Raw genomic sequence first — 25,635 nt, 5'->3', positions numbered from 1 at the left:
GAAAATTACAATCACCAGGGGGGTGGTACTGAGCAAATTGTTGGAGCTGCAGGCTAACGAGTCCCTGGATGCTGATGGATTTCACCCTAAGGTTTTGAAAGAAGTGGCTAGTGAGATAGTTAACGTGTTGGCTTTAAATTTCCAAAGATATTTTTTATTCATTCACAGGATGTGGGCATCGCTGGCTGGGCCAGCATTTATTGTCCATCCCGAGTTATCCTTGAGAAGGTGGTGGTGAGCTGCCTTCTTGAACTACTGCAGGTGTAGGTACAACCACTGTGCTGTTAGGGAGTTCCAAGATTCTGACCCAGCGACAGTGCAGGAACGGTGATATATTTCCAAGTCAAGGTGGTGAGTGACTTGGAGGGGAGCTTCCAGCTGGTAGTGTTCCCATCTATCTGCTGCGCTTATCCTTCTAGATGGTAGTGGTCATGGGTTTGGAAGGTGCTGTCAAAGGAGCCTTGGTGAATGCCTGCAGTGCATCTTGTAGATGGTACACACTGCTGCTACTGTGTGTCGGTGGTGGAGGGAGTGGAAACTAGCAAATGTAACTCCTTTGTTCAAAAAGGGAGGGAGACAGAAAGCAGGAAACTACAGGCCAGTTAGATTAACATTTGTCATAGGGGAAATGTTAGAAGTTATTATTAAAGATGTTACGATCCCAGCTGAGGTTACCGCTGGACAAGCTTTATCCCAGAGTGGAACCCGGCTTGATAGATCCTAACATTTATTTGTTTGTTTAGATACGTAAAGAGTAGGTACTGAGCAGAAGTAGCTGGTCACAGAGGAGCTGTGGTGAACTTTTAACAAAAGAATAAAACATTTATTCAACAGGAAAAGATTAACTATATTACAAGACTCCTTCACCCACAACTATACCTTTTACAGATGTATATGAATTTATAAGGATAACACAAGTTACAAAAGCTACCTTATACTTTAATGTCCACAGTAAAGACACCGTCCATGTAAACCAATAGGAAGCCTATGGTCAGACACACCACAGTCTGAAACTAAGTGACAAAAGCCACCTATAACAGATGCTATGCATCTCTCCTCAACTCCCCCTAGAAGCTTGTCACACCGTGAGTCAACCGGTCTCACTGAATTCCTTCTTTCACATGAGGTTTTCCAATCTCCACTCTCCAAGAACTCGGCTTGGAATCTTCTCCCAAATTGATGCTTCCTCTCAGGTGCCTTCTGCAAGGGTTCACCTCCAGGGTTTCACATTCTCCTTCTGATATTCCTCTCCCCTGGCTCACCACGTGCATTCAAGCTGTCTTCCATGCAGTGTCTCTCAATGACTCAGCCGTTAGCAGTACACCACTGATTCACATGCCCATGGCAATGAGTTACAGATATTCAGAATATAAAAGTAAGGATATAATGTTGGAATTTCATAAAACACTGGTGAGGCCGCAACTGGAGTATTGTGTGCAGTTCTGGTCACCACATTACAGGAAGGACGTAATAGCTCTGGAGAGAGTGCAGAGGAACTTTATAAGAATGTTACCAGGGTTAGAAACGTGTAGCTATGAGGAGAGATTGGATAGGTTGGGGTTATTCTCCTTAGAACAAAGAAGGCTCAGAGGTGACTTGATTGAGGTGCACAACATTATGAGGGGGATAGATAGAGTGGACAGGATAAAGTTGTTTCCCTTGGTGGAGAATTCTAGAACCAGGGGACATAGATTCAAGATAAGTGGCAAAAGGTGTAGGGGGACATGAGGAAGAACTTTTTTTACACAGAGGGAAGTGGGTGTCTGGAATTCGCTGCCCAAGCTGGTGGCAGAGGCAGAAACTCTAAACTCTTTTAAAAAGTACCTGGATCTGCACCTTAAGTGCTGGAAGCTGCAGAGTTATGGACCGGGTGCAGGAAGGTGGGATTAGAAAGGGCACCTGGGTGACCTCGGACTGGCATATGGACAAGATGGGCCGAATCACCTCCTTCTCTGTGCTGTAACTTTTCTAAGGTTCTATGGGTCTATGGTTCTATGGAGGCACCGTTTTAAAGTGAAACTAAAATTCAGTTTGACCTTTCTTAACACACAGATACAGAAATGCAAATCAAACTTAAACTTTAAAGCTAAAACTCATTTCTAATACCCACACATACCAATATAACTTACTTAAACTATCTCTATTTCCTAACAAAGATGTTATAGGAGGGCACTTGGAAAAAATCAAGGTAATCATATGGTTTTATGAAAGGGATATTATGTTCAACCAAGTTATTGGAGGTCTTTGAAGGGGTCACATGTGCTGAGGATAAAGGGGAACTGGTGGGTGTACTGTACTTATATTTCCAGAAGGTATTTGATAATGTGCCACATCAAAGGTTATAGCAAAAGATAAATGTTCATGATGTAGGGAGTAACATTTTGGCATGGATAGAAGATTGGCCAGCTAACAGGAAACAGAGAGTAGGCATAATGGATAATTTTTTTTCTTGATAAGATGTGATGAGTGGTGTGCCACAGGGATCAGTGCTGGGGCCTCAACATCTTACAATTTATATAAATGACTTTGATGAAGTATGGTTGCTAAATTTGCTGACGACTCAATGATAGGTAGGGATGCAAGTTGTGAAAAAGACTTAAGGAGGCTACAAAGGGATGTAAATAAGTTAAGTGACTGGGCAAAGATCTATCAAATGGAGTATAGTGTGGGCAATGTGAATTGTCCATTTTGGCAGGAAGAATAAAAAAGCATATTATCTAAACAGTGAGAAGTTGCAGAACTCTGAGATTCAGAGGGATCTGGGTGTCCTAGAGCATAAATCATGAAATGCTAGTACATAGGTAAAGCAATAATTAGGATAGCTAATAGAATGTTATCATCTATTGCGAGGGGAATTGCATACAAAAGTAGAGAGGTTATGCTTCAATTGTACAGGGTGAGACTACATCTGGAGTACTGTGTGCTGTATTGGTCTCCTCATTTAAGGAAGGATGTAAATGCGTTAGAAGCAGTTCAGAGGAAGTTTATCAGACTAACACCAGGAATGGGCAGGTTGTCTTATGAGGAAAGGCTGGACAGGCTAGGCTTGTATCTGCTTGAGTCTAGAAGAATAAGAGGTGACTTGATTGAAACATAGAAGATCCTGAGGAGTCTTGACAAGGTTGATGTGGAGAGGATGTTTCCTCTTGTGGGAGAACCTAGAACTAGGCGTCACTGAAATAAGGGGTCGTTCATATAAAACAGAGATGAGAAGATTTTTTTTCTCAGAGGGTGGTGAGTCTTTGGAGCTCTCTTCCTCAAAAGTTGGAGGAAGCAGAGTTTTTGAATATTTCTAAGGCAGAGGTAGATAGATTCGTGTTAAGCAAGTGGGTGAATGATTATTGGGGCTGGGCGAGTGGTTACAATCAGGTAAGCCATGATCTCGTTCACTGGTGTAGCAGGCTCGAGGGGCCGAGTGGCCTACTCCTGCTCCTTGTTCATACGTTCGGATTATCATGGGAATGTATCTCAACCGTGTCCCAACTATTTCCTCTTTGAAGGCAAAACATTGTTCAATTACAGTTCCAATTTACCTGGACTAGTTCCGTTCCCACCCCAATGCAATTGGCCCTCCCCCAGATAATTATTTTTATTCTGGGTTGCTCTCCGTTCTTTTCCTTAGCTTTATTCTCTGCTCCTCTACTAATAGGAACACGCTTTGGTAATGCATCCCGCCCTTTTTTGGAAAGGGTCACTCTGTTCCCAAGCCTTCTTGCAGTTAGAGACAGCACTTCAAAAAAGTGCCTTCAGTCGCTGCAGGTGCCTAACATTCGGCAGCTAGGAAAGACGCTCCCGGGAACTCGCGCAGTCCGAGCCAGGATTGCCTCAGATTTATTTAAACAAGGTGACTGTGGGGCTGGGCGAGGTCAGATCAGGAGGTCAGAGGTGAAATGCGCCAGGACCTCACTCTCCGGCTCCCCTAATGTTTGCGTTGATAAGAGTAGATAGAGCCCGTCAGTCACAAAGTACCAGAGGGGCCAAGTGACATTTTCCTGACCCAATGCCTGGATTAATGTCACACTTCACAACAAGTGTTGCGCAGGGGTTGCTCAGCAACCTCAGAATGGCGCGTCAGTTTCAGAACGTGGAACACACTGTTCCCCAGCAGAATGAATGGATGGTTCGGGATTCTCTGGGGGGGGGGGATGTTTTTAAGAGTCCACAACTTCTTGTCTTTAAAAAGGTCAAATTAAATTCGCTGCCTTACAAAGGCGAGGGAGGGCAGCGATGTCAACAGGGCGACTGAAATCGTCTCAGACCAGCAGCCTGTCGCTTTACTCTGCCAAGGGAGCAGCGGAAAAGCTCTGGAAGTACAGGATCGAGGTCGACCCCACCAACCAGTGCAAGAAGAAATTAAAACTAAAGGGCAAGGAGCTGCTGTCGGTTCCGCTGGAGATATTCGACCTGGGGGAGCTGCAAGTGCTGGAGATGAGCCCGGAACGCGAGAGCTGCCTGAATTACAGGATGGGCAGAGTCCCCCCGGCAATCGGGCAGCTGGGCAACCTCACCGTGCTGCACCTGGACACCAACGAACTGAGGGAGATCCCGCCCCAGATCGGGGCTCTGCAAAAGCTGGAAACCCTGACCCTCAGCAACAACCAACTGAGCCGCCTCCCCGCCGAGACGGAGAGGCTGCAGAAGCTGCAGAGCCTGCACTTGGCCAACAATAACTTCGAGGAGCTGCCGGTTCAGGTCTGTCAGCTTCGGCGCTTGTCCTTTTTGGACGCCAGCGACAACAAGGTGAAGTCCGTCCCCGCCAGCATCGGCAACCTGGAGCGTCTGGAGACGTTGCTGCTGTACTTCAACGCCTTGCAGAGCCTGCCCGACTCCATCTGCACTCTCGGGAGCTTACGCACCCTGTGGCTGGGGAAGAATCACCTCAGGAGGCTGCCCAGCCAGTTCGGGCAGCTGGCGAACTTGGAATGGGGCCGCAGCCACTGCTCCTCAAACTTCGAGGGCAACCCGCTGGAATCTCCCCCTCCTGAGATCTGCAGGGGCGGTCCTGAGGAGATCAGCCGCTATTTTGCTGGGTGGGATGAATGAAGACCAAATGCCCTCCTGCATTTTCCTGAATTGTTTTTTTTTAATTTTACTATTTCCATCCCATCTACACTGAAGTGTTCGAATCCAATTAAAAGGAGTCACGTTGGGACTGATACTGGGACGGGAACGGGGGGGGGGGGGCGGTGTGGGAGGGGAACTATTTCAAGGAATGAAACTTTGACAAAAGAGGGAGTTCTAAATAATCCACAGCATGTTGTGCCATGTCACCCGGAAGTGTTTTAATATGGTCACAAAATTAGATTGTCCAGCAGGCAGTCCTTTCGCCAGTGACACTGAAAGTTTTGGGGGAAGTTGTTAAAATTGCGCCTGTCTCTGGGACAACGTGGGCTAAAGGCGTGCCTGGAGAGAGAGAGCCAAATTTGGGATCAGGCCCTGGTTTGAATTAAACTGGCAGGCAGAGGGCATCAGTTGGGTGCTTCCTGTGCAGCTGCCAGCTGGTGCCTGAGGAATTTGGCCAGCCCCCTACTTTACAACAGTGACTAACACTTCAAAAGTATTTCGTTGGCTGTAAACACTTTGAGAGCTTTGGGTGGTAGTGAAAGGGGCCAAAAAAAAAATGCATGTCTATTCTTTCTCCCCACAGGTTTTGGTGGGCTGGCCAACAAGCCCCAGTGGACAAAGGCCTGTTGTAACTCTTTTCGAGTTAAAACAATTAAACTAAATTAACAAAATTAGGGATAAATCAGGCACAGCCCCTAATTTAGGTCAGCTGTAAAACCAAGAACAAAGTTTAAAGGAAACTTACAAACTTTAAACCAAAATGTGATTAAAGGGGTCAACAAAACACCCCAGTCCCCGCGGTGCCCACTGGGCACGGAAGACCTTGAGAGTGCCGGCAGACACCGCATGCTCCCTCTCCAAGGACTCCCGGCCGCGAACGTAGCCGCGGAAGAGGGACAAACAATCGGGCGGGACTCCCCCGTCGATCGCCCGCTGCCTGGACCTGTTAATAGCCAACTTGGCCAGGCCCAGGAGCAGGTTCACGAGGAGGTCCTCCTCCTTCCCGATCCCCTTCCGCACCGGGTGCAAAGGCCTGTTGTACTTTTATCCCTCCTGGCTCGACAAAAAAATAAAATGGTTTATAGATTTTCCTGCTATTTTTACAGGCATATTCAAACAGCCCCTTCAAAAACTGCTGTGTAGGCAGCTGAAGACCAATGGGCAGAGCATATAATCTTTCAGGTGAAACCAATTAAACCAAAATGGGCAGAGCATATGCAGTACAAGCTCCACCTATTTGACAACTAATTTTCCAACTAGCATGAGGACCCAGATTAGTACATGCAAAGCACCTAATTCAGTTAGACACCTTGCCCAGCAAGAGGCTGCTGATTACCAAATGACACTTCATCAGGTGCAGGCGGTCACAATCCAAAATTCACTATCCCAAAGCTAATTTTCTTAACTCCAAAACAGCTGCAGCAATGTTTAATCGCCCCCACCCACAAGTATTAGTATAAACTGAACTCCAAGACCTGATTGCATATGGAACATAAGTAGGCCATTCAGCCCATCAAGCCTATTTCACTATTCTATTAGATCATGTATAATCTATTTTAACGCTACTCAGCTGCTTTTGATCCATATTCCTTAAAACCCTTACCTAAAGACATAAATCGTTCTATCACCCAGAAGCCACAGTCTTTTGTCGGAGAATTCCTATTTTCATTACTCTTTATGTGAAAAAGAGCTTCCTGATTTTACTCGTGAATGGTCTGTCTCTAATTCTAATATGCCTCCTTGTTCCAGATTCACCCACTAGTACAGATACCTTCTATGTATCGGCCATATTGAATTCTTTTATCATTTTAAACATCTAAATCAGATCTCTCCTCAACTGTCTAAGCTCAAAGATCATAACCCAGGTTATGCAACCGATCCTCAAGATTCAGCTATTTTGGCCATGGTATTATCTTAGTGTTTCTTCATGACACACCCTCCAAGGCCAATATAACTGGTCACAGTGTTCCAGGCAGGGTATTACAAAGGCTGTGTATAACCAAAGCATAATTTTTCCCATTTTGTATCCCAACCCTTTGAAATAAAGGCCAACATTACATGAACATTAAAATTGTTTTTTGTGTCTGTGCACTAGGTTTAAGTGATTTGTGTACCTGCATACCTAAATCCCTTTGCTTCTCCACATAAAAGAATATTCTGAGGCTCAAGTGCAGAACTCCAAGGGACAATAGAGATATGTACATAGACTTACAAAACACTTGATAAACTGCCACATAATAAATTTGTTAGTAAAATTTAAACCCATGGGGTGATAAGAGGCAGTGGCAGCACAGATTCAAAATTGGCAGAGAGAGGTGACGGAGAGTGTTGTTTTTCAGACTGGAGGGAAGTATATAGTTTTGTTCTTCGGTATTCGGACTATTCTTCTGATAACAAAATTAGCAGAAACATGGCAGATGAAATACAATGCAGAGAATTGTGAACTAATGCACCTCGGAAGGAAATGTGATCCTTATGTAATAAATGGTACAATTATAAAAGGGGTATAGGAATAGAGAGACCTGGGGCTTCATATACATCTTTTCAGATAATGGGACAAGCTGATAACACTTTTTTTAAGAAAAAGTATACAGGATCCTTGACTTTATATAGAGGCAAGAGTGCAAAAGCAGGGTAGTTTATGCTAAAGCTTATAAATCACTAGTTAGACTTCAGCTGGAATACTGTGTCCAATTCTGGCAGCACACTTTGGGAAGGATGTCAAGACCTTAGACAGGATAGGGGATTTTCTTTTAATTCGTTCTTGGGGTGTGTGTGTTGCCGGCAAGGCCAGCATTTATTGCCCATCCCTAATTGACCTTGAGATGTGATGATAAGCTGCCTTCTCAAACTGCTGTAGTCCATGTGGTGTAGGTGCACCCACAGTTCCTGGTTTTTGACCCAGCAACAGTGAAGGAATGACAATATACTTCCAAATCAGTATGGTGTGTGACTTGCAGGTGGCAGTGTTTCCATGCGTCTATTGCCCTTGTTCTAGATAGTAGAGGTCTTGGGTTTGGAAGATGCTGTCGAATGAGTTTTGGTGAGTCGTTAGAATGATATCAGGGATAAGGGGCTTCAGTTATGTGAAGAGATTAGAGAAGCAGGGATCATTCTCTTTTGGGCAGAGAAGGTTAAGGGTACTAAATGGAGATGTTAAAATTATGAATCCTTTTGACTAAATAAGGAGAAACTATTTACACTGACAAGAAGGTCGGAAACCAGAGAACACAGATTTAAGATCATTGCTGAAACCAGAAGGGAAATGAGAATTTATTTTGTATGCAGTATGTTGTTATGATCTGGACTGCATTGCCTGAAAGGGTAGTGCAAGCAGATTCAATTGTAACTCTCGAAAGAAAATTAAAAATATACTCCACAAGGGAACATGTGCAGAGCTATGGGACTAATTGAATAGCTCTTGCAAAGAGCCAGCACAGACACAATGGGCCAAGACATCTTCCGTGGTATATGGACATCACATGTCACTTCCAATGAATCATGGCTGTTTGATCAGCACTGGATTGACCTTAACTCTCTTGTGACCTAACAACCTACTGGCTCTCACTGACCGGCCTCCCACTTTGATGACCACCTCGCCAAGGTTTCAGTGGTCTACAAATTGTAGCATAGCAACAGACAGCACCTAAAATGGTGAGGGAAAGAAGTTTGAAAAGAACTGAAAAGCACAGAAAATGAGAAAAACAGTACTTGAGAGATAAAAAGAAATAATTTGAAGGGAAAGTAAATTAAAACAAAATGATGGGGAAAAGGGTACCAAGGACAATGAATATAGACATAAGAATATGGGAACAGGGGTTGGTCATTTAGCCTGTCAAGCCTTTTCCGTCAATGAGATCATGGCTGATCCATGCCCTAACTCCACATAGTTTGGACACTTTAGAACATTGCCCGCCACAGCTTTTGCTAACCTTTTGGTCACGTAACCCTGTGTAGCCAAAAAAACTATTAAACCATTCACATTTATTGAACAGAGCTCCATCCCAGACTACCTATCCTTAGAACACTATGGGAAATCTGATGCATGGGAAAAGCTCATATCAACTTTGACACCATTACTGGAATTTTTTCAAAAAAGCAGGGTGAACTACTCTAAATATTGATAATATCAACATCTTGGGAGTTGATTTTAAACCTTGTCACCTGGCTGGTTTGTGGTGTCTGGGAGGGTCACAATCATCCAAAGATACAAAGTGGCCTGAGGCTATTCTGACTCATAGACATTTACAGCACAGAAGGCCATTTGGCCCATCATGTCTGTGCCGGTCAACAAAGATCTGACTATATAATCCCATTTTCCAGCGCTTTGGCCCATAACCCTGGAGGTTATGGCAATACAAGTGAATACCTAAATACTTCTTAAATGCTACGAGAGTCTCTGACTCAACCACTCTTTCAGGCAGCGGATTCCAGACTCCCTCCACCCTTTGGGTGAAAAAAATTCTCCTCAACTCCCCTCTTAGCCTTCTACCTCTTACCTGAAATCTATGCTCTCTGGTTATTGACCCTCTACTAATGGAAAAATTGCCTTCCTATCTACCCTATCTATGCCTCTCATAATTTTATACACCTCTATCAAGTCACCTCTCAATCTTTGTTGCGCCAAGGAAAACAACACCAGCCTATCCAATATTTCATCATAGCTCAAACCCTCCAGCCTAGGCAGCAGCCTGGTAACTCTCCTCTGCACCCTCTCCAGTACAGTCACATCCGTCCTATAATCCCAGACAGCAAGTTTTCATCTTCACTGACATTGAAGTCAAATCTAAAAGTTGTGGTCTGATTGAATAATCTGTGCCATGATTCCATATTAACTCTCAAAATTCAGGAGAACTGCACAATGCCAACCCACAGCACTACCATGGTGGAATTTTATGAATGACTAGAAGAAGCCAAGCTAAATTTAATCATTTTGATATTGCCCGGAATCCACAGAGGCCAGAAAAAACAGGAGATCCCAATGGGCCTCCCGCACACCAATCCTGTCTCGAACCCATTCACTTTAAATGCAAATACTATGTTTCTCAAACTGATCTCAGCATCCATTGAAACATATAATCCAAGGAATAGAGAGAAGAAAATCAAACTGGGTTTGCATTCCAGATTATGTGGCTCATCTGTGATGTTCCTCATGTCCACATTTACACACAGAGGATAACCATTTGGGCACATAGCAACCAGAATAATCATCTGACCCAAAACCCATCATCTATCAAATTTAAAACTACGCACGTGGTAGGTTAAGAGTAGAATGCAGTGGAATCTGATGTTTATTTTAAGGATTATGACAATTAGTTGAAAACATTAATATGCAATGCTTTTACAATATGAGACACAGAAGTGGAAAACTGACTTTCAGTTTTAAAAATACACTTTGTTTACATTTAGAAATTTCTAGACCAGCCAACTCACAAGCTCAACTATCTGGAATAAAACAAGAGATGTTGCAGGATTCACACTTAGATTAATTTTATCAACTTTCTGCCTTGGCTTACCATTTGCATGTGTTAAGAAGTTAATGGGGTGAAGTAATACAGGTAAAAGATAAAGTTATATCACACCTCTCCATTCCTTGTACTGTTAGCCCATAAGTGATATCAATCAACACTGTCCTAAACTGAGACAAGTCCTTTAAAAGGCTAATCAATTATTTCCAGTTATTTTTAAAGCAGTAGACAATAAAATACAATAATAAAAATTAAATCTATGAGTTATGAGTTTATAATTCTTGCAAAGAATGGAGCATTATTAGGACATCAAAGAAAATGCAACTCTGTTATTACCAATGACTCACTAGGTTTTTTGTGGAAAAATGCAAGGACATCTCCATAATTCAAGAAGTGATATTTCTATGCAGAGATAATCAGAAGATTTAATAATATGCTGGGAGGTGAAATTTCCATTGAACAAAGAACAGGAGAATGCCTGCTTTTTCATAATTATTGTTTGCCAATGCCACAACTTCGGAACATGTATAAGAAAAGACCACTATATTCCATCTGACCAGTTCCACTGTCTGCAAAATATTGTTTCTTACACCAATGTGAGACATGAGGTTTATAAAAAAGCCAGGTCATTAATTATGGAGAAAAACCTGCATTCATTTGGGATTCATCAAAAAGAGAAATTTAATCATAAGAGTTCAGCAATGTTTAACAGTCAGAATTATGTAGAAGCACCACTTGGTGAAGAACAATCACTTTCAACATCATTAGATGTGGAGCTACATGTCAACAAAGCACATTTTTAGTATTGCTGAAAAAAGACACATGTCAAATCTTTTCACCTTGCACTCATCAGGACAGGTTTGAATTTAACTGGTGCATTCTTCTTGGAATCGCCTCTACCAATCAGAGTCCACGTGCTAACCAATTAGTGCTCTCCTCATGAAGTATAAATTGTTGTTCCCTTTACATTTGGTATTCTTGCGAATGTCCTGATGAGTGCAAGACAAAAACTTTGACATGTGTCTTTTTTCAGCGATGTTCAAGTTCAGTACCACCAAATGACAATTTAAAGTACATTTTATTTGGTGGATACACGGTCCTAAAATTCCTAAGTCCGATATGATGATTTCAAAGCTTCAAGCTTTCTTTAGTGACCAGGAATCCAAGTACATATGGTTCAGATAGGCAGTTCTCAACTCCAGCAAAACTCTTGAGTTAACAAAGCTACTGGCACCAAACAGTTATGATCCTGGGAATCAAGGTGACAAAATTCTTTAAATTACTTGAGTGTCAACTGAATCCTTGACACAATCAGAGCTGTAGTCCAATAGGTAACTAGTCATAATCTTTGCATTTGTTTTCTGTTATTTTGATGGTCCTTTCATATTCATGGATTTCTTGCCACCTCCCATTCCCATGAAGAGGTGAGGTGGACCCATGCAGGCAGATGCATCACAGATACCAGGAAAGCCTCTGAGCCCAGGTGGGCCAGGAAGTCCTTGTTCACCGGGCAGACCAAGTTCACCACGGGCCCCATCACGCCCGTCTTTACCAATTCCAGGCAAGCCAGCAATACCTATAACCAGAGAGAAAATGCAGTGAGACCTATTAGTAGAGAGAGTTACGGGTACTTGGTTTCATTTGCCATGTTGCTTGAAAGTGAATAGAGATGAATTTAGAACCCCAAAAAACATTTTTTCTAAACTGTCAAATCTTTGCACATTGGCAAAGGCTTTAGTGTTAGGTACCACCAAAATTGAACAAAAGATGTCAATGTTGGTGAGTTGACAGACTATTTTACACCTCACCAAGAAAGAAAATTCGGTAGAATGTAAAACAACAGTCTCCCGATTCACTATCACCCATTTCTCAATATGGTCAAAGACCAATTTCACCCCTATCCTCTCACAATGATAATGACCAAATACAGACCTTGTAATTATTGTATTTTGAACACTGATTAGATTTATAAGAAATTCCCCTCAGTCTGCCGGATGGTATTATCCACAATCTAATTACAAGACCACGGTGCTCTTTTAATATTCATATATGGAAATGGCAATGAAAGTAAGCTAATATTCCCATGTATAATATCACAATGACAGAGAAGTTAAATAGCACCACTAACTTTACCTGAGCTGCAAAAATGGTCCTTTTTTTTAAAATAAAAAATGGACCAGAAATGTTACAGATAGAAAATTCCACCAATAGTTATGATGTATAATAAACATCTCTTTTCGACTTGCTTTAAAATATTTCATCTATGTATAAATTATGTGTTAATATATCATTTACAACAGTGTATAACTCATATTTCCACTTTTGAAAGCTGCTTGTCACCATATATCTTCTGGAAGTCCGGCTGATTACACTTACAGATATCGAAATGACTGCTTTCTAATGTTTGGACTGAGACATTCTCTTGGGACAGAAGGGACATCCTGCTAACAACTTATTGCAACATCAGCTGTCACCACAGGGAAAAGCATGTTACTTTAAAGAGAAACAAATGGAGAAGGTTGAATCAAATTTATCTTTTTTGATGAGATAGAAATATCTCCCAGTTTCCATTTAAAATCCAAGCTTTATGTAACCATACCTCTACGTGTTGACTGCTCTAGTACTTCCAACAACATGTTTCAACGTTGGTGGCACTCTTTGCAGTCATATCCAGCCCTGTCCTTCCTCAAAAGCCATACACAAAAGAAACCTCTTAAATAATGGTGAGAATGTGGATCTTAACTACCATAGGGAGTGGTTAAAGCAAATAGTATAGATGCATTTAAGGGGATACCAGGCAAGCTATCAAGGGAGGAGGATATAAATGCTTACAATGGTAGATTTAGATGAATAAAGATGGGAGGAGGCTCAAGTGCAACATTAACTGCAGTCCATTTGGACTGCTTGGGCCGAATGGCCTGTTTCTGTGCCATATACCCAATGTAAGAAAATGACATTTTATCTGTGCTGTCTTTCACCTTGCATTTTTGGAATTGCAAGAATGTGCATGTAGATATCAAACCCAGATGCTTTTCAAAGGGAACACACTATTTCTATAACAGCTAGACACGCTTAAGGACAATAATTAATTCCATTGGATATTGTTGTTGCATTTGGTCCCTGGATTACATTATCATTTAACCTCAATATTGAGCAGGAAAATGTGCGCCCTAGATCTTAGGGGTTGCAAGGTTGCTTAGGGGAATGATTGGTTATTCTGAATCAAGAGGAGAATATCTCATTTGATCACCGAAAAATGTGACAAGAAGAATAATGAAAATTAAAAGACTATTTACAGAGAATTTTTTATAGGCTCACATCGAATTTTCAGCCATCTTAATCTCCTCTTTAATTATACATGTAAGTCAAAACTAATGGGATTTCTTGAGTTGTGTTTCTCATTGTTTTCTCACAGTAGAATTGTGCCTTGAGGTGTGCAAATCCTGTTTATCACTTCTGCTTTGCGATTTGAACAGTTGACTCATGCATGCAATGTCCCAAAGTTTATCTGATGAGATTAGAGTTCTCCTATTAACTATAATTAATGGGTCAGCTGACGAGATCGGAGTTCTCCTTGATAGAGTGGAGTTTTTTCATGGACTATTTCCCACTAGAATGAAAAGTTTGTGCTAAGAGCATTTGTAACACTGAGGCTTCTTGTATTAGGTGTTCACCTGGCAATCCTTGAGGTCCTGGTGGTCCACGTTGTCCTATTCCTTCTTCTCCTTTCTCACCCTTTTCACCTTGTATGCCTGTCATGCAGAAAGTTCAAGCTCAGTTCTAGTAGCCAAATGTCAGTGTGACAACAATTAGAAATCTTTCCATGGCTAGTGACTGAAACTCACGAAAACTTGTGAAATGAAATAAGAAAATGTTTCTTGGTGCATCAACCCACTTTTTCCAGAGACTGACATCAAAAATCTGTAACCATCATGCACCTGCCATATGTCTAGTGGGGCTCTGCCAGAATGGCCAAGACCTGGATACGTTGGGTATGGGCATTAAGCCAGGTATTTCATGATGGCCTTTTAGGGGCTTTGCCACTTCTCATCCCTAAAATGTCATTAATTTAATGGAGGTTGGTAGCTCTGGCAGACCAGTGTTTCCCCAAACAGGCCTTCAACTGGGATCTGATGTAACATCAAAGGAGGTGTACTTGGTTACACCAGATGTTTCTTCCTGGCATCGGTTGGAAAGTGGGTGTTATGACGTGGCAGATGATGTGTGCCAGGCAGATCGCATCCATGTGGGAAACTTGATCCTGCTATCACAACAGTTTTGCAATTTGTATTTATTTCAAGATGAGTGCCCTGGATTCTGTGGTAACAAATCTGCCAAGACTTGAGATATTTTTAAAAACTAAATTAAACATTTATTAACAAAATAAAAGCATATACATAGGTCTACAAATTACTTCTTTAATAACTCCTAAAACCCCTAATTAATCTGGCTTCCAGTTACACCCCCGTTAAGGCAATGGTAAAAAAATAGACTTAAACAGACCCAGAGAAGTCAACACAACACCCTGGACAGTAGAATTCAAAGTGGCTTTTCCCAGCTTCAGTTTCTGTGGACAGCTGCCTTAATGCACAAATACTGGAGGCTTTTCATACTTCTGGTAGATCTTACAATGCTTTCCTGACACATAGCCTCATTCCCCTTTGTACATGTTTCTCCCTTTTAATGTAAATTCCATTGTTCCCATAAGACTTTGGAACTTTGCCTTTCTCATAATATAAATCATTTCATGGTGCTAATATTATCAGTATTGGAAAAAATAAACATACTGCTTGGCCTAGCTTTTCTGGATGGTATAACATCTCTTTAAAATTTAAGCTACCCTGATGTATCTAAAAATGCAAATTCTCCTCACCTCACATTCTAAGACTTCAGCCATGTTTATGTATTTAGCAGTTCAAACCTAGCTTCTTTTTGTGAGTTAAAGCCTCCAGACCAACCGTCTCCAATTCTATTAAATCCCCTCCTCCCTCCTCCGGCCACACACACACACACACACAAACAATCCAAACCCCATGATTAACCTGCTTTTACAATAAATCACAATAATACTATGAGAATTATTATACTTTTGTGACAAGAGCCATCTAAGTGTTCAGGCCAGAGTTGAAGCCAGGATTGCTGTGGAGGTAAACTTAAAATGGCTGGTGACTTATGCCACTTGATGCAGCCTTCTTTGCTGGGGAGCCCCATAGATCTTGGGACTGTCCCATACCCCACACCCCACACCCCACCACAGTACCAAATGTCAATTTGTATTGGCATCACCCCCAACCCTCAGCCCAGTCAGAAGCAGCAACCAGGGGTGGGTGTATCTTGGGACTTACATCCTGGCACCCTGTGGATTTTTGGGCCCACTATTACTTTGTGCGAAGGTCATCAACCCATTCAACCCCCAAGAGTGAGATTTCTGTAACATTTCCGTTTTGGTCCTCGTAGGTACTGAACAAAAGCTGTAGATTATCTCTAACAACTTTAATTGTTCTGCACCATTTACTGTGCTGTAGTCTTTGGGCTTAGCAGATCTAAGGTCATATATGTGGAGTTTCTTAGTTACAAGTCAACAGGTTAGTACACTGCATGGCATTATCCACTGCCACACTTTTATACTTACCACAGTTAGTGAGAAAGGTGGAGAAACTAGGAGATTGCCTGTTTACAGTTCCAGAAAAGAGTCATACGGACTCGAAATGTTAACTCTGGTTCTCTCTCAGTTTTTATTTCAGATTTCCGGAATCCACAATATTTGGCTTGTATTTACCTATTTACATAGTTCCTCCTGGGTAGAATTCAAAATGAACTTTGCTATCCATCTCTCATAATCACCAATATTTTTTTTCTCTCTCATTCTTTTTGATCTTTCTTTGGTGCACAGTATTCTCTTTCACTAAGGGATGGGCTTGGCCAGAAGTAGGTGTTTGTAAGTGACTTCCACCCAGCTTTTAGCCTGTACTATTTTAGAAGCTGATTGTTTGGACAAAAGTGAGCCAGGTCAACACTTAGTGGGTGAGCTGCAAACCTGTACCTCTCCCATACAGCACAGCTGAAAGCAGCATATTGCCATGGCATCCTTTCAACCAATGTGTGTATTTACTACTTTTGTCCACAACAAGTTTATTGATAGAAACTAAGTGCGCACTTCTATGCTAAATAGCTCACTGGAAGCTTTCATGAACAAAACAATAGGTTGATACAATATTCTTACCTTTAGGTCCTGGTTCACCAGGGTAACCTTGGTGACCTTTGATACCTTGTGGGCCTACTGCACCTGGGTGCCCTGTAGAGCCTGGAGGGCCAATTGGTCCTGGTGGTCCAGGTGGTCCAGGCCTGCCGGGTTTCTCAGAGGCTACTGGTCGTCTAAGGCTGGCAGACAGCTGAGATATTTGCTCTAAAAAGAAAATAACAAATGAAAATTTGGGTTCACAAATTGAACATCAATATACACTATCTAATGTTCTTTCAATCATCCTTGCCCCACATTACATTTGTTCACCCCGATTCCACTAATGGCTCTGTATCTCCTACTCTCTTTTTTCAACACCATCCCCCTTGCAGATGGGACAGGACACACCCAGGGATGGTGATGCTGGTGTCTGGGACATTGTCTGTAAGGTATGATTCCGTGAGTATATCAGGCTGTTGCTTTACTAGTCTGTAGGACAGCTCTTCCAAATTTAGCACAAGCCCCCAGATGTTAGTAAGGAGGATTTTGCAGGATTGACAGGGTTGGGTTTGCTGTTGTCTCCGGTGCCTAGGTCAATGTTGCAAGGTTCATTCATTTCTATTCCTTTTCATAGACTTTATAGAGGTTTTGTTACAATTGAGTGGCTTGCCAGGCCATTTCTGGCATTTTTATTACTATGGGTCTGCGGTCACATGTAGGCCAGACAAGGTGAGGACAGCAGATTTCCTGATCGGTTTTTACGACAATCGACAATGTTTTCATGGTCACCATTACTGAGACTAGCTTTTAATTCTAGAGTTATTAATTGAATTTAAATTACACTAGCTGCTGTGGTGGGATTCAAACCTATGCCCCCATTACTATTATGCAACTGCCCCTGCCATCACAGAGCGTGAGCAGTCAATCAAGCAATGTCTCTGTGGGGTCAAGTGTTATAGTATTCAAATGAATGTCAACCAAGTATCCACAATGTGGCTTGGCTCAGAGCCCAGACATCCATTACACTTGCTGAAACAGCTGCATTCCAGAGAAAACATTGTTTGATTAACAGATCAAGCTCTCTGATCTCTGCTGTCAATTTCACAACTTTTTAATGCAAGATTATGTGATTTCAAGGGTTTGTGGATTTTACTACTGATACTTTAAAGGGCCTGGATGATTGACATGTTTATTAGCTGTGAAATTACTTTTTTCAACATAGGAGAAAGTTATGAGCGAATTACATTTTTAAAGTTTTTTTTTTACACATCCTACAGGGTTCATTGGCTCTGGAGAGTGTATCGTGAGTCAACGGGCATGGAAGTGCTATAGCATGGCATGGGGGGGTATGAACAGCCATAATGGGTGGATGGAAGGGCAGAGCTTGGCATAGCGGGCATGAAGAGGAACTTTTGAATATACTCTTTTAAAAGGTCTCCATATACAGTCTAGGGTTCACAACTTCTCTGAGGGGCCATGAATCATGACTCTTTAAAAACCTGGCCTGACTCCATGAAAATTGCAGAGGAGTAGGAGATGCCTATCTCCTCAATGGAGCCAACCAGATCATGAGTGCCGGGTGCAGGCTTTTGATAGGAACAAGCTGCTCCCTTTAAAAGCACTCCCAAAATCAGACATCCCAGGAATAGTGTTGGGAATCCCGGAACTGAATCCCAGAAAGGGCTCCCGAGTCATCCCGACTCAGTGAAAATCCAAGCCTTTTAACTTTGTTTTTCACTCTACAGGTGTTGCCTGAGCATAATGGTAATGTTGCTGGACTAGTAATCCAGAGGCCCAGGCTAATGCTCGGGGGACATGGGTTCAAATCCCACCATGGCAGCTGGTGGAGTTTGAATTCAGTTAATAATTCTCAGTAATGGTTAGTCTCATTAATGCTGACCATGAAACTATCATCGATTGTCGTAAAAATCCATCTGGTTCACTAATGCTCCTTAGGGAAGGAAATCTGCCATCATTACCCAGTCAGGCCTACATGTGACTACAGGTCCACGGCAAGGTGGTTGACTCTTAACTGCCTTCTGAAATGGCCTAATAAACCACTAAGTTCAAGGGCAATTAGGGATGGGCAACAAATGCTGGCTTTACCAGAATAAAGCTGCTGAATATTTCCAGCATTTTCTGTTTTTATATACCGGAATCTGTGGTTATCATTAGCTGCCAAGTTTCTGAGCCCTGGAAAACCCAGCCCACAAACATTGTCCAGAATTTTATGTGGAGACCATGGCCCCGCCCACCAGCCAGAACATCAGGGGCAACGGTCCCTCTGCCAGCTCTCGAAGCCATGACCAGAATTTACAGTCTTCACACAATTAATTGTCTGCTGTCATGGTTTCCACACCTCCGAGGCAGGACGTCCCGCCTCCCAAGAGCTGTTGGCTAATCAGGGGGGCAGCAGCTTATCAGTCCCAGCAGCGCCACCGGTTGTGGTGGGCACTCCTGGACCAGCCACCATAGAGGAGGCTGAAGTAATGGAATTGCCAGGGCCAGCCAGGTAGGCCATTTTGAGGGTGGGGGGCGGTGGGGAGCTGTCAATTGTGAGGGCAGGAGATGTCTTCCAGCAGAGGCATCTCTTGCCATTGTGCAGGCAAGATCCTTCCGTGAGCCACAGGGTGGCTGATGGGGGAGGTGCCCATCTGTCGCTGGTAAAATACCGCTGATTGGTCAATTAAGGCTTTTAAGCGGCCAAAGAGCAGGTGGGCAAGCTCGCCATCTACCCCGCCACTGGTAAAATGCCAGCGGTGGTGGGATGGAAAGGTTCATTGTACACAACCAGCTATTATTCCCAATTTTACACCCACACCCCTCCCCCCTCCCAATCCGCTCCCAGGGGTGACATAAAATTCCGCCATAAAATGCAAACGCATCCAAAAGTCTGAGGAAAGGAGCTTAATCTTAAATAGTACAATTACGGACATGCTTCTCCAGAGCAGGTTACTAGCATGCCTCCAAATCAGCCTGGTTAACCTAGAGGTAGGCACATTCAAGGTGATTGGGGTCAGGTTTCACATTTTTACCTATTTAGTAACTCACCAAAACCTCTTGTGCCCCTGACAGTAGGGTTAAAAATCTTCCCATTATCCATATTGCTAAATAATAGAGGAGGGAATCATTTTATTTTATTGTGAAACCGAGGTGAAGAGCCACAACTTTGAACACAGGACACCAATAAGATTCAAGAGGGTAGGGGCGAACACTAAGTAACCCTGGAAGTATCAAGTAGGCAACATTAAAGCATCCTGATTGTGATAAGGGAGGTAAGGAGTTCTGTTGTCAGTTGGAGAGCAGATAGTGCAATGAACCTTGATTTCAACAAATTGGAAATGTTCCAGAAACTTTGAATGTTCAATTAACTTTGTAAATCACCTACCCTGCAGCCTTGCTGTTTGGTTAATCCTATATCATTGCTTCTTAACTTCCTCAAACTCATTACTTTTTCTGCAATAACTACATTGTCTATCACTGACCAGATCCATTCACGTGGTAGTTTAACAGAAGGACAAACAACTTGCTTGTTTGCTTTGTAACAATACAATGTTCTTTGAGAATGTTTGCACCCCAAAATACTGGCCACTGTTCAAGGCTTTCCTGTTTTTGAAGAGCAGCTTTTTCTCCTTCATCCATAGCAACAGTTATTTGTAAAGAGGGCATCACTGGAAAGCTGTGGGTAGGAGAGGACTCAATCTTATTGCACAGTAGAACAGGTTTGAGGGGCTGTTCCTATCAATCCAATTGTATCACACAACTAGCTAAAATCAACTAGGTCAGACTGAGACACAAATTTAGATAAAATCACACAAACGGTTGGAAAGATGATAGAAAATGATCTCTTTATTCTGTGAAGGGTTAGAACATGGATATTTTTATAGGATGGGGATGTCACTGGCAAAGACAGCATTTATTGCCCATCCCTAATTGCCTCTGAGAAGATGGTGGTGAATCACCTTCTTGACAGCTCAGTGCTTTGCTAGGTTATTTCAGAGGGCAGTTAAGAGTCAACCACATTGTCACAGGCCTGGCCATATGTAGGCCAGATCAAGTTAGGATGGCAGATTTCCTTCCCTGAAGGATAATAATAAACCAGATGGGTTTTGATAATGATCTAGTAGCTACATAGGCACTATCATTGCTCTTTATTCCAGATTTATTTAATGATTTGAATTTAAATTCCCCAGATATTATGGAGAAATTGTTGTGGCCACGTGGGCAGAAAAGTGGCAAATGGAATTCAACCCAGAGAAATGTGAGGTGATGCATCTGGGGAGGTCAAAAAAGGCAAAAGATTACACAATAAATGGGAGGACATTGAGAGGTGTAGAGGAAGTGAGGGACCTTGGAGTGAATGTCCACAGGTCCCTGAAGGTATCAGCACAGGTTGATAAGGTGGTTAAAAAGTCATATGGAATTCTTCAATTCATTAGCCAAGGCATAGTATATAAGAGCAGAGAGGTTATGTTAGAATTACATAAAACATTAGTTAGGCCACAACTTGAGTACTGTGTGCAGTTCTGGTCACCTCATTACAAAAAGGATGTAATTGCATTACAGAGGCTACAGAGGATATTTATGAGGATGTTGCCAGGACTGTCAAATGCAGCTATGAGGAAAGATTGGAAAGGCTAGGGTTGTTCTCCTTGGAACAGAGGAGGCTGAGGAGGGATTTGATTGTGATGTACAAAATTGTGAGAGTGGATGGAAACGGCTTATTTACTAAAGCAGAGAGGTCAGAGACAAGGGGGCACAGATTTAAAGTGATTGGTAGAAAGTTTAGGGGGGAGACAAGGAAAAATGTTTTCACCCCAAGGCTTGTGGGGGCCTGGAACTCATCGCCTGGAATGGTAGTAGAGGCAGAAACCCTCAACTCGTTTAAAAGGTGTCTGGATATGCAGGTCAAGTGCCATAGCCTGCAGGGCTACAGACCAGATATAGGCAAGTGTGATTAGGCTGGGTGGCTCACTTTTAAGTCAGTACAGACACGATGGGACAAGTGGCCTCTTTCTGTGCTGCAAACTTTCTCTGATTCTATAATTTGAACTCACCTCTCTGGGTTATTAGTCCGGACCTCAGGATTATTAGACCAGTAACATAAACACTGTGCTACTGTTCCCAGTTTCTCTACCACAAACACTGGGGCTCAGTATTGCTAACGTGAAATTGCAGTTAACATTGAAGGCCATCAGTAGAAAATGAAGTGAGTAAGAATATGCCATCCAATTTCACATTCCTACCCACTCCAATCCCCCACCAAGAAATTGGAAAGGGAGAATGGAAGGCACAGAGAGGGAGGCTTTGAGATTACATTGTGCTAATGTGACATACTTCATAAATTCACATGAAAATTTTCTGTTGGTTCTTCTGCACCTTTAACAGAATTGCATGTCTCTATTAAAATAGCAGATTTGTCAAGTGTAATAGTTTCTCAGGATAACTTAAAGGCCAAAAAGAACAGAGGGAGCACCGGACAGGTGGAATGACAGATCCCTTGAAAATGAAAAATATCAAAATACCAGCTGAAGGCAGCATTCCCTCACCTTGAATCATGCTCATACACACCTCCCTGATTCGATGCTCGCTTGCCTCTTTGCCCTGTAAAAGGAGATTTAGTTTAGCAACCAAGGCATATATGAAAGGTGAAACAAATGCATTTAGTCACTGATTGCTCTTAAAGTCACAGCACAGAACGAGTGGGGTGAATTTTGAAAGTATTTTGCTGGCAGAATAATTGGCTTACATTCAGGAGTTACAATCCCTCAGATGGATTCTAATGTACGGCAGTGATGAGAAATAAAGTAATTAATGACAGCTTTATGCAAAGCGGACAGCATGTTAATACAATCTCCTTTCCTCTCTGAGGCCCAGATTGGAATACAGTCTAATGATGGCATTTATGTAAGGGTGTTATATTGGAAATTACAATCTAATGCCTGGCAGAAGTAAATCCACAACATGAAATTGCCTCTAGTTCAACACAACAAGCAATAAATTTATAGAATGGATTTTTCTCTTCAGCATGAAGGCATAAAAATATTGATGACCCAGAAGTGTAGTATTTAGTGCAGGTGACAGGGGTCTCACCCACCTGCCTCTGAATGAGGAACACCCATGTGTATCATGCATCTCAATGATATCTCAAAAACTGGCCAAAAATCATTCTCTACAGGTAACCTTAGCACACCTAGAAACAAGGATCTCTACAGTTAATTAATGGGCTGTCTACTTAAATCTGCAACTTAAATGCATTTATAGAATTGTGCCTAATGTCATGAATTTATAAAAATTCTCATAATATTATTGTGTTTTATTGTAAAAGTAGGTTAATAGTGGGGTTTAGATAGTTTCTGTCTGGGTGATTTAATTACATCTTGTAGCCAAGCAGACTGCAGGTTGAAGTTATCAAAAGAGGTAAGGTGTAGAAGTGTCTTTAATATGTTAATGAATAAACATAGTTGGTGTCTTAGGGTGTAAAGTCTAAAGGGAATTTGCATTTTTAGATAGAAAGGAGGATTTGGTTTTCAAAGGGATCTCAGTCTGTTTACAAACACCCAGACAAGCAAAATAAGAAATGTGTTTATTTTTCTCAACAGTTACTGAAAATATATAGTGGCAACATGAAAGATTTATATTATGAGAAAGGTAAAGTTCCAAGGACATGGGCAATGGAATTTACACCTTAAAGGGAGAACCATGCATAAAGGAGAAAGGAAGTTTGAGAAGCCTCCAGGATTTGTGCATTACTCCTGCTGTCTACAGAAACCGAAGCTGCAAAAAAGCCACTTTGAATTCCACTGTCCAGGGTATTGTGTTTAACTTGCTGGATCTGTTTAAAATATATATTTTTTTTTACTGTTGCCTTAATGGGGGTGTAACTGGAAGCCAGATTAATTGGGAGTTTTAGGAGTTATTAGAGTAGTAATTTATAGACCTATGTATGTTCTTGAAATCTTTTCTTTTGTTAATAAGTGTTTAATTTAGATTTTTTTTTTAAATCTCTGAAAGCTTGGTGGACTTATTACTTATGACTTCAGGGCACTCATCCTGTAATAAATACAAATTGCAAAACCGTTGTGATAGTGTGATCAAGTTTCCCTCGTGGATTTGATCTGCCTGGCACACATCATCTGGCCACATCATAACACTAAAAAGAGTGCTCTAAAACCTGAGCAAACATTCACTCCCTCCACTATCAGTGTACCAGGGCAGTAGTTCGTACCATCTACAAGATGCATGGCAGCAAACTGCAAGAGCTCTTTCGATGCCGCCTTCTAAACCTTTAATTTCTATAGCCTAGAAGGGTCAGAGTAACACACACAAGGGAACACCACCACCTGCAAGTTTCCCTCCAGGTCACACACCATATGACTTGGAAATATTTTGTGTTCCTTCATTGTCACTAGGTCAAAACCCTGGAACTCTTGACCTAACAGCACTGTGGGTGTACCTATAACACATGGACTGCAGCAGTTCAAGAAGGCACCTCACCACCTCCAATTAGACAATTAGGGATAGGCAATAAATGCTGGAATTAATGACCACATCACAGCAATGAATTAAGGAAATACTACATCATGTTACAGAGATTAACACGCCCTGGGAAGTGAACAGCAAATTGATAAAACAATCAGTCTTTGTAGTTAAAGTACATACTCTTACAATTTATGATATCATCTTCTTGCCTTGATGTGTTACTTCATAAAATGTTCATTTTATTCTCAGGATTGAACATTGCTGGCAAGGCCGGCATTTATTGCATATCCCTAGTTGCCCTTGAAATGGTGATGATGGCTTTATTCCTGAACTTTCTTAAAAGAGCTGGCCTTGCAAAATGGGACAGAGTTAGCTTGGTGCAGAACAGGTAGAAAAATAATTTGAGGAGCTTTGCCCAGGATTGCAATATCTATCCTATAATATACAGAGCAAACCTGCCCTCAGATACTTACATCTTTACCTGGTGATCCAGGGAGTCCGGGAGCCCCTCGCACACCTTCTAATCCTCGAGCACCAACTACACCTGAAGGCCCCTGAAAACCAGGCCGCCCAGGAGGACCTTTTGGCCCAACCGGACCAGATTCACCAGGAGCTCCAGGCTATGAAGACAAAATCAAAAGGCTTGACTCTGACCAATGTGCACATTCTATTTTAATGTAACAAAACATTCAACTAAAATGTATTTGCTAACTGTGAGATTTTCAATAAGTCAATTGTATCTTTGGTAATAAGACCGGCAGATCTCAAATTTCATTGTGAATTGATTTGTATCCTTGCCTTATTGACTGACACGGTAGGTCAGAGATTCTGGCTTAATTTTATAGACTGACATTCGCACTTAACTTGTAGCTCTGTATAAAATTCGAGACTGGAATATTGTTCTGACATCTGACCAGGCTTTTCTAAAAATAAATCTTGTACTCCTGAGCAAGATTAAACGAAGCTTTCACAAGGATAATTTTCATATAGTCCAATGTTTTTTTATTTCTGGATATTCAACCCATTATCTCTCTTCCTCTCCTCCTCCCTTTTTGCTTTGTTCAGTTCCATTAATACTTTCTAGTTCTGATGAATGGTCTACACCCAATACATTAACCTGCCTTCTACTCACAGGTGGAAAGTAACCTATGATGTATTTCAACCACCTTGCATTTTCCTTCAGATTAGCACAATCTGCAGCATGTATCTTTTTATTTCCCAGAAGAAGTGTTTTTTGCAATGTGATCCTTTGCCTTATCTCTAGCCTGCAAACTTCGATCTCTCTCCATTGCAACTGCTCTCGTCTTTCAGTTTTATTAATTCTGTTATACCTATTTTAATATGGACTTTCTTCTTGTGATTTCTCCAAAGCTGAACATTTGCCCTCCATCCCCTGAATTAAGGTTTTAGCACAACATCTCCCACTCTAACCCATGCATT

At 41.9% G+C, this 25,635-nt stretch overlaps 1 protein-coding gene and 1 long non-coding RNA gene across 2 annotated transcripts; one reads left to right on the top strand and one right to left on the bottom strand.

Moving 5' to 3' along the window:
* The first annotated feature begins 4,227 nt into the window (after positions 1-4,227).
* On the top strand, positions 4,228-5,043 carry LOC121278846 (leucine-rich repeat protein lrrA-like). The gene has a single exon (XM_041189304.1). It carries the CDS (start codon positions 4,228-4,230, stop codon positions 5,041-5,043), a length of 816 nt encoding a protein of 271 aa, XP_041045238.1.
* An 11,848-nt stretch (positions 5,044-16,891) lies between these two features.
* LOC121279387 lies at positions 16,892-24,805 on the bottom strand. The gene is made up of 3 exons (XR_005943379.1): positions 24,669-24,805; positions 22,285-22,317; positions 16,892-16,938 (listed from the first exon to the last, which is right to left on the bottom strand). It is a non-coding gene; the product is annotated as an uncharacterized LOC121279387 (long non-coding RNA).
* Between the last annotated feature and the right edge of the window lie 830 nt (positions 24,806-25,635).

The sequence above is a fragment of the Carcharodon carcharias genome, chromosome 6 (genome assembly GCF_017639515.1).
Source record: "Carcharodon carcharias isolate sCarCar2 chromosome 6, sCarCar2.pri, whole genome shotgun sequence".
In the NCBI taxonomy this organism is placed as follows: Eukaryota; Metazoa; Chordata; class Chondrichthyes; order Lamniformes; family Lamnidae; genus Carcharodon; species Carcharodon carcharias.
This window is presented reverse-complemented; position numbering and strand designations above follow the sequence as displayed.

Bases quoted from the DNA above. Each gene is read 5' to 3' on its own strand.
- LOC121278846 (XM_041189304.1), top strand. From the start codon at position 4,228: ATGTCAACAGGGCGACTGAAATCGTCTCAGACCAGCAGCCTGTCGCTT.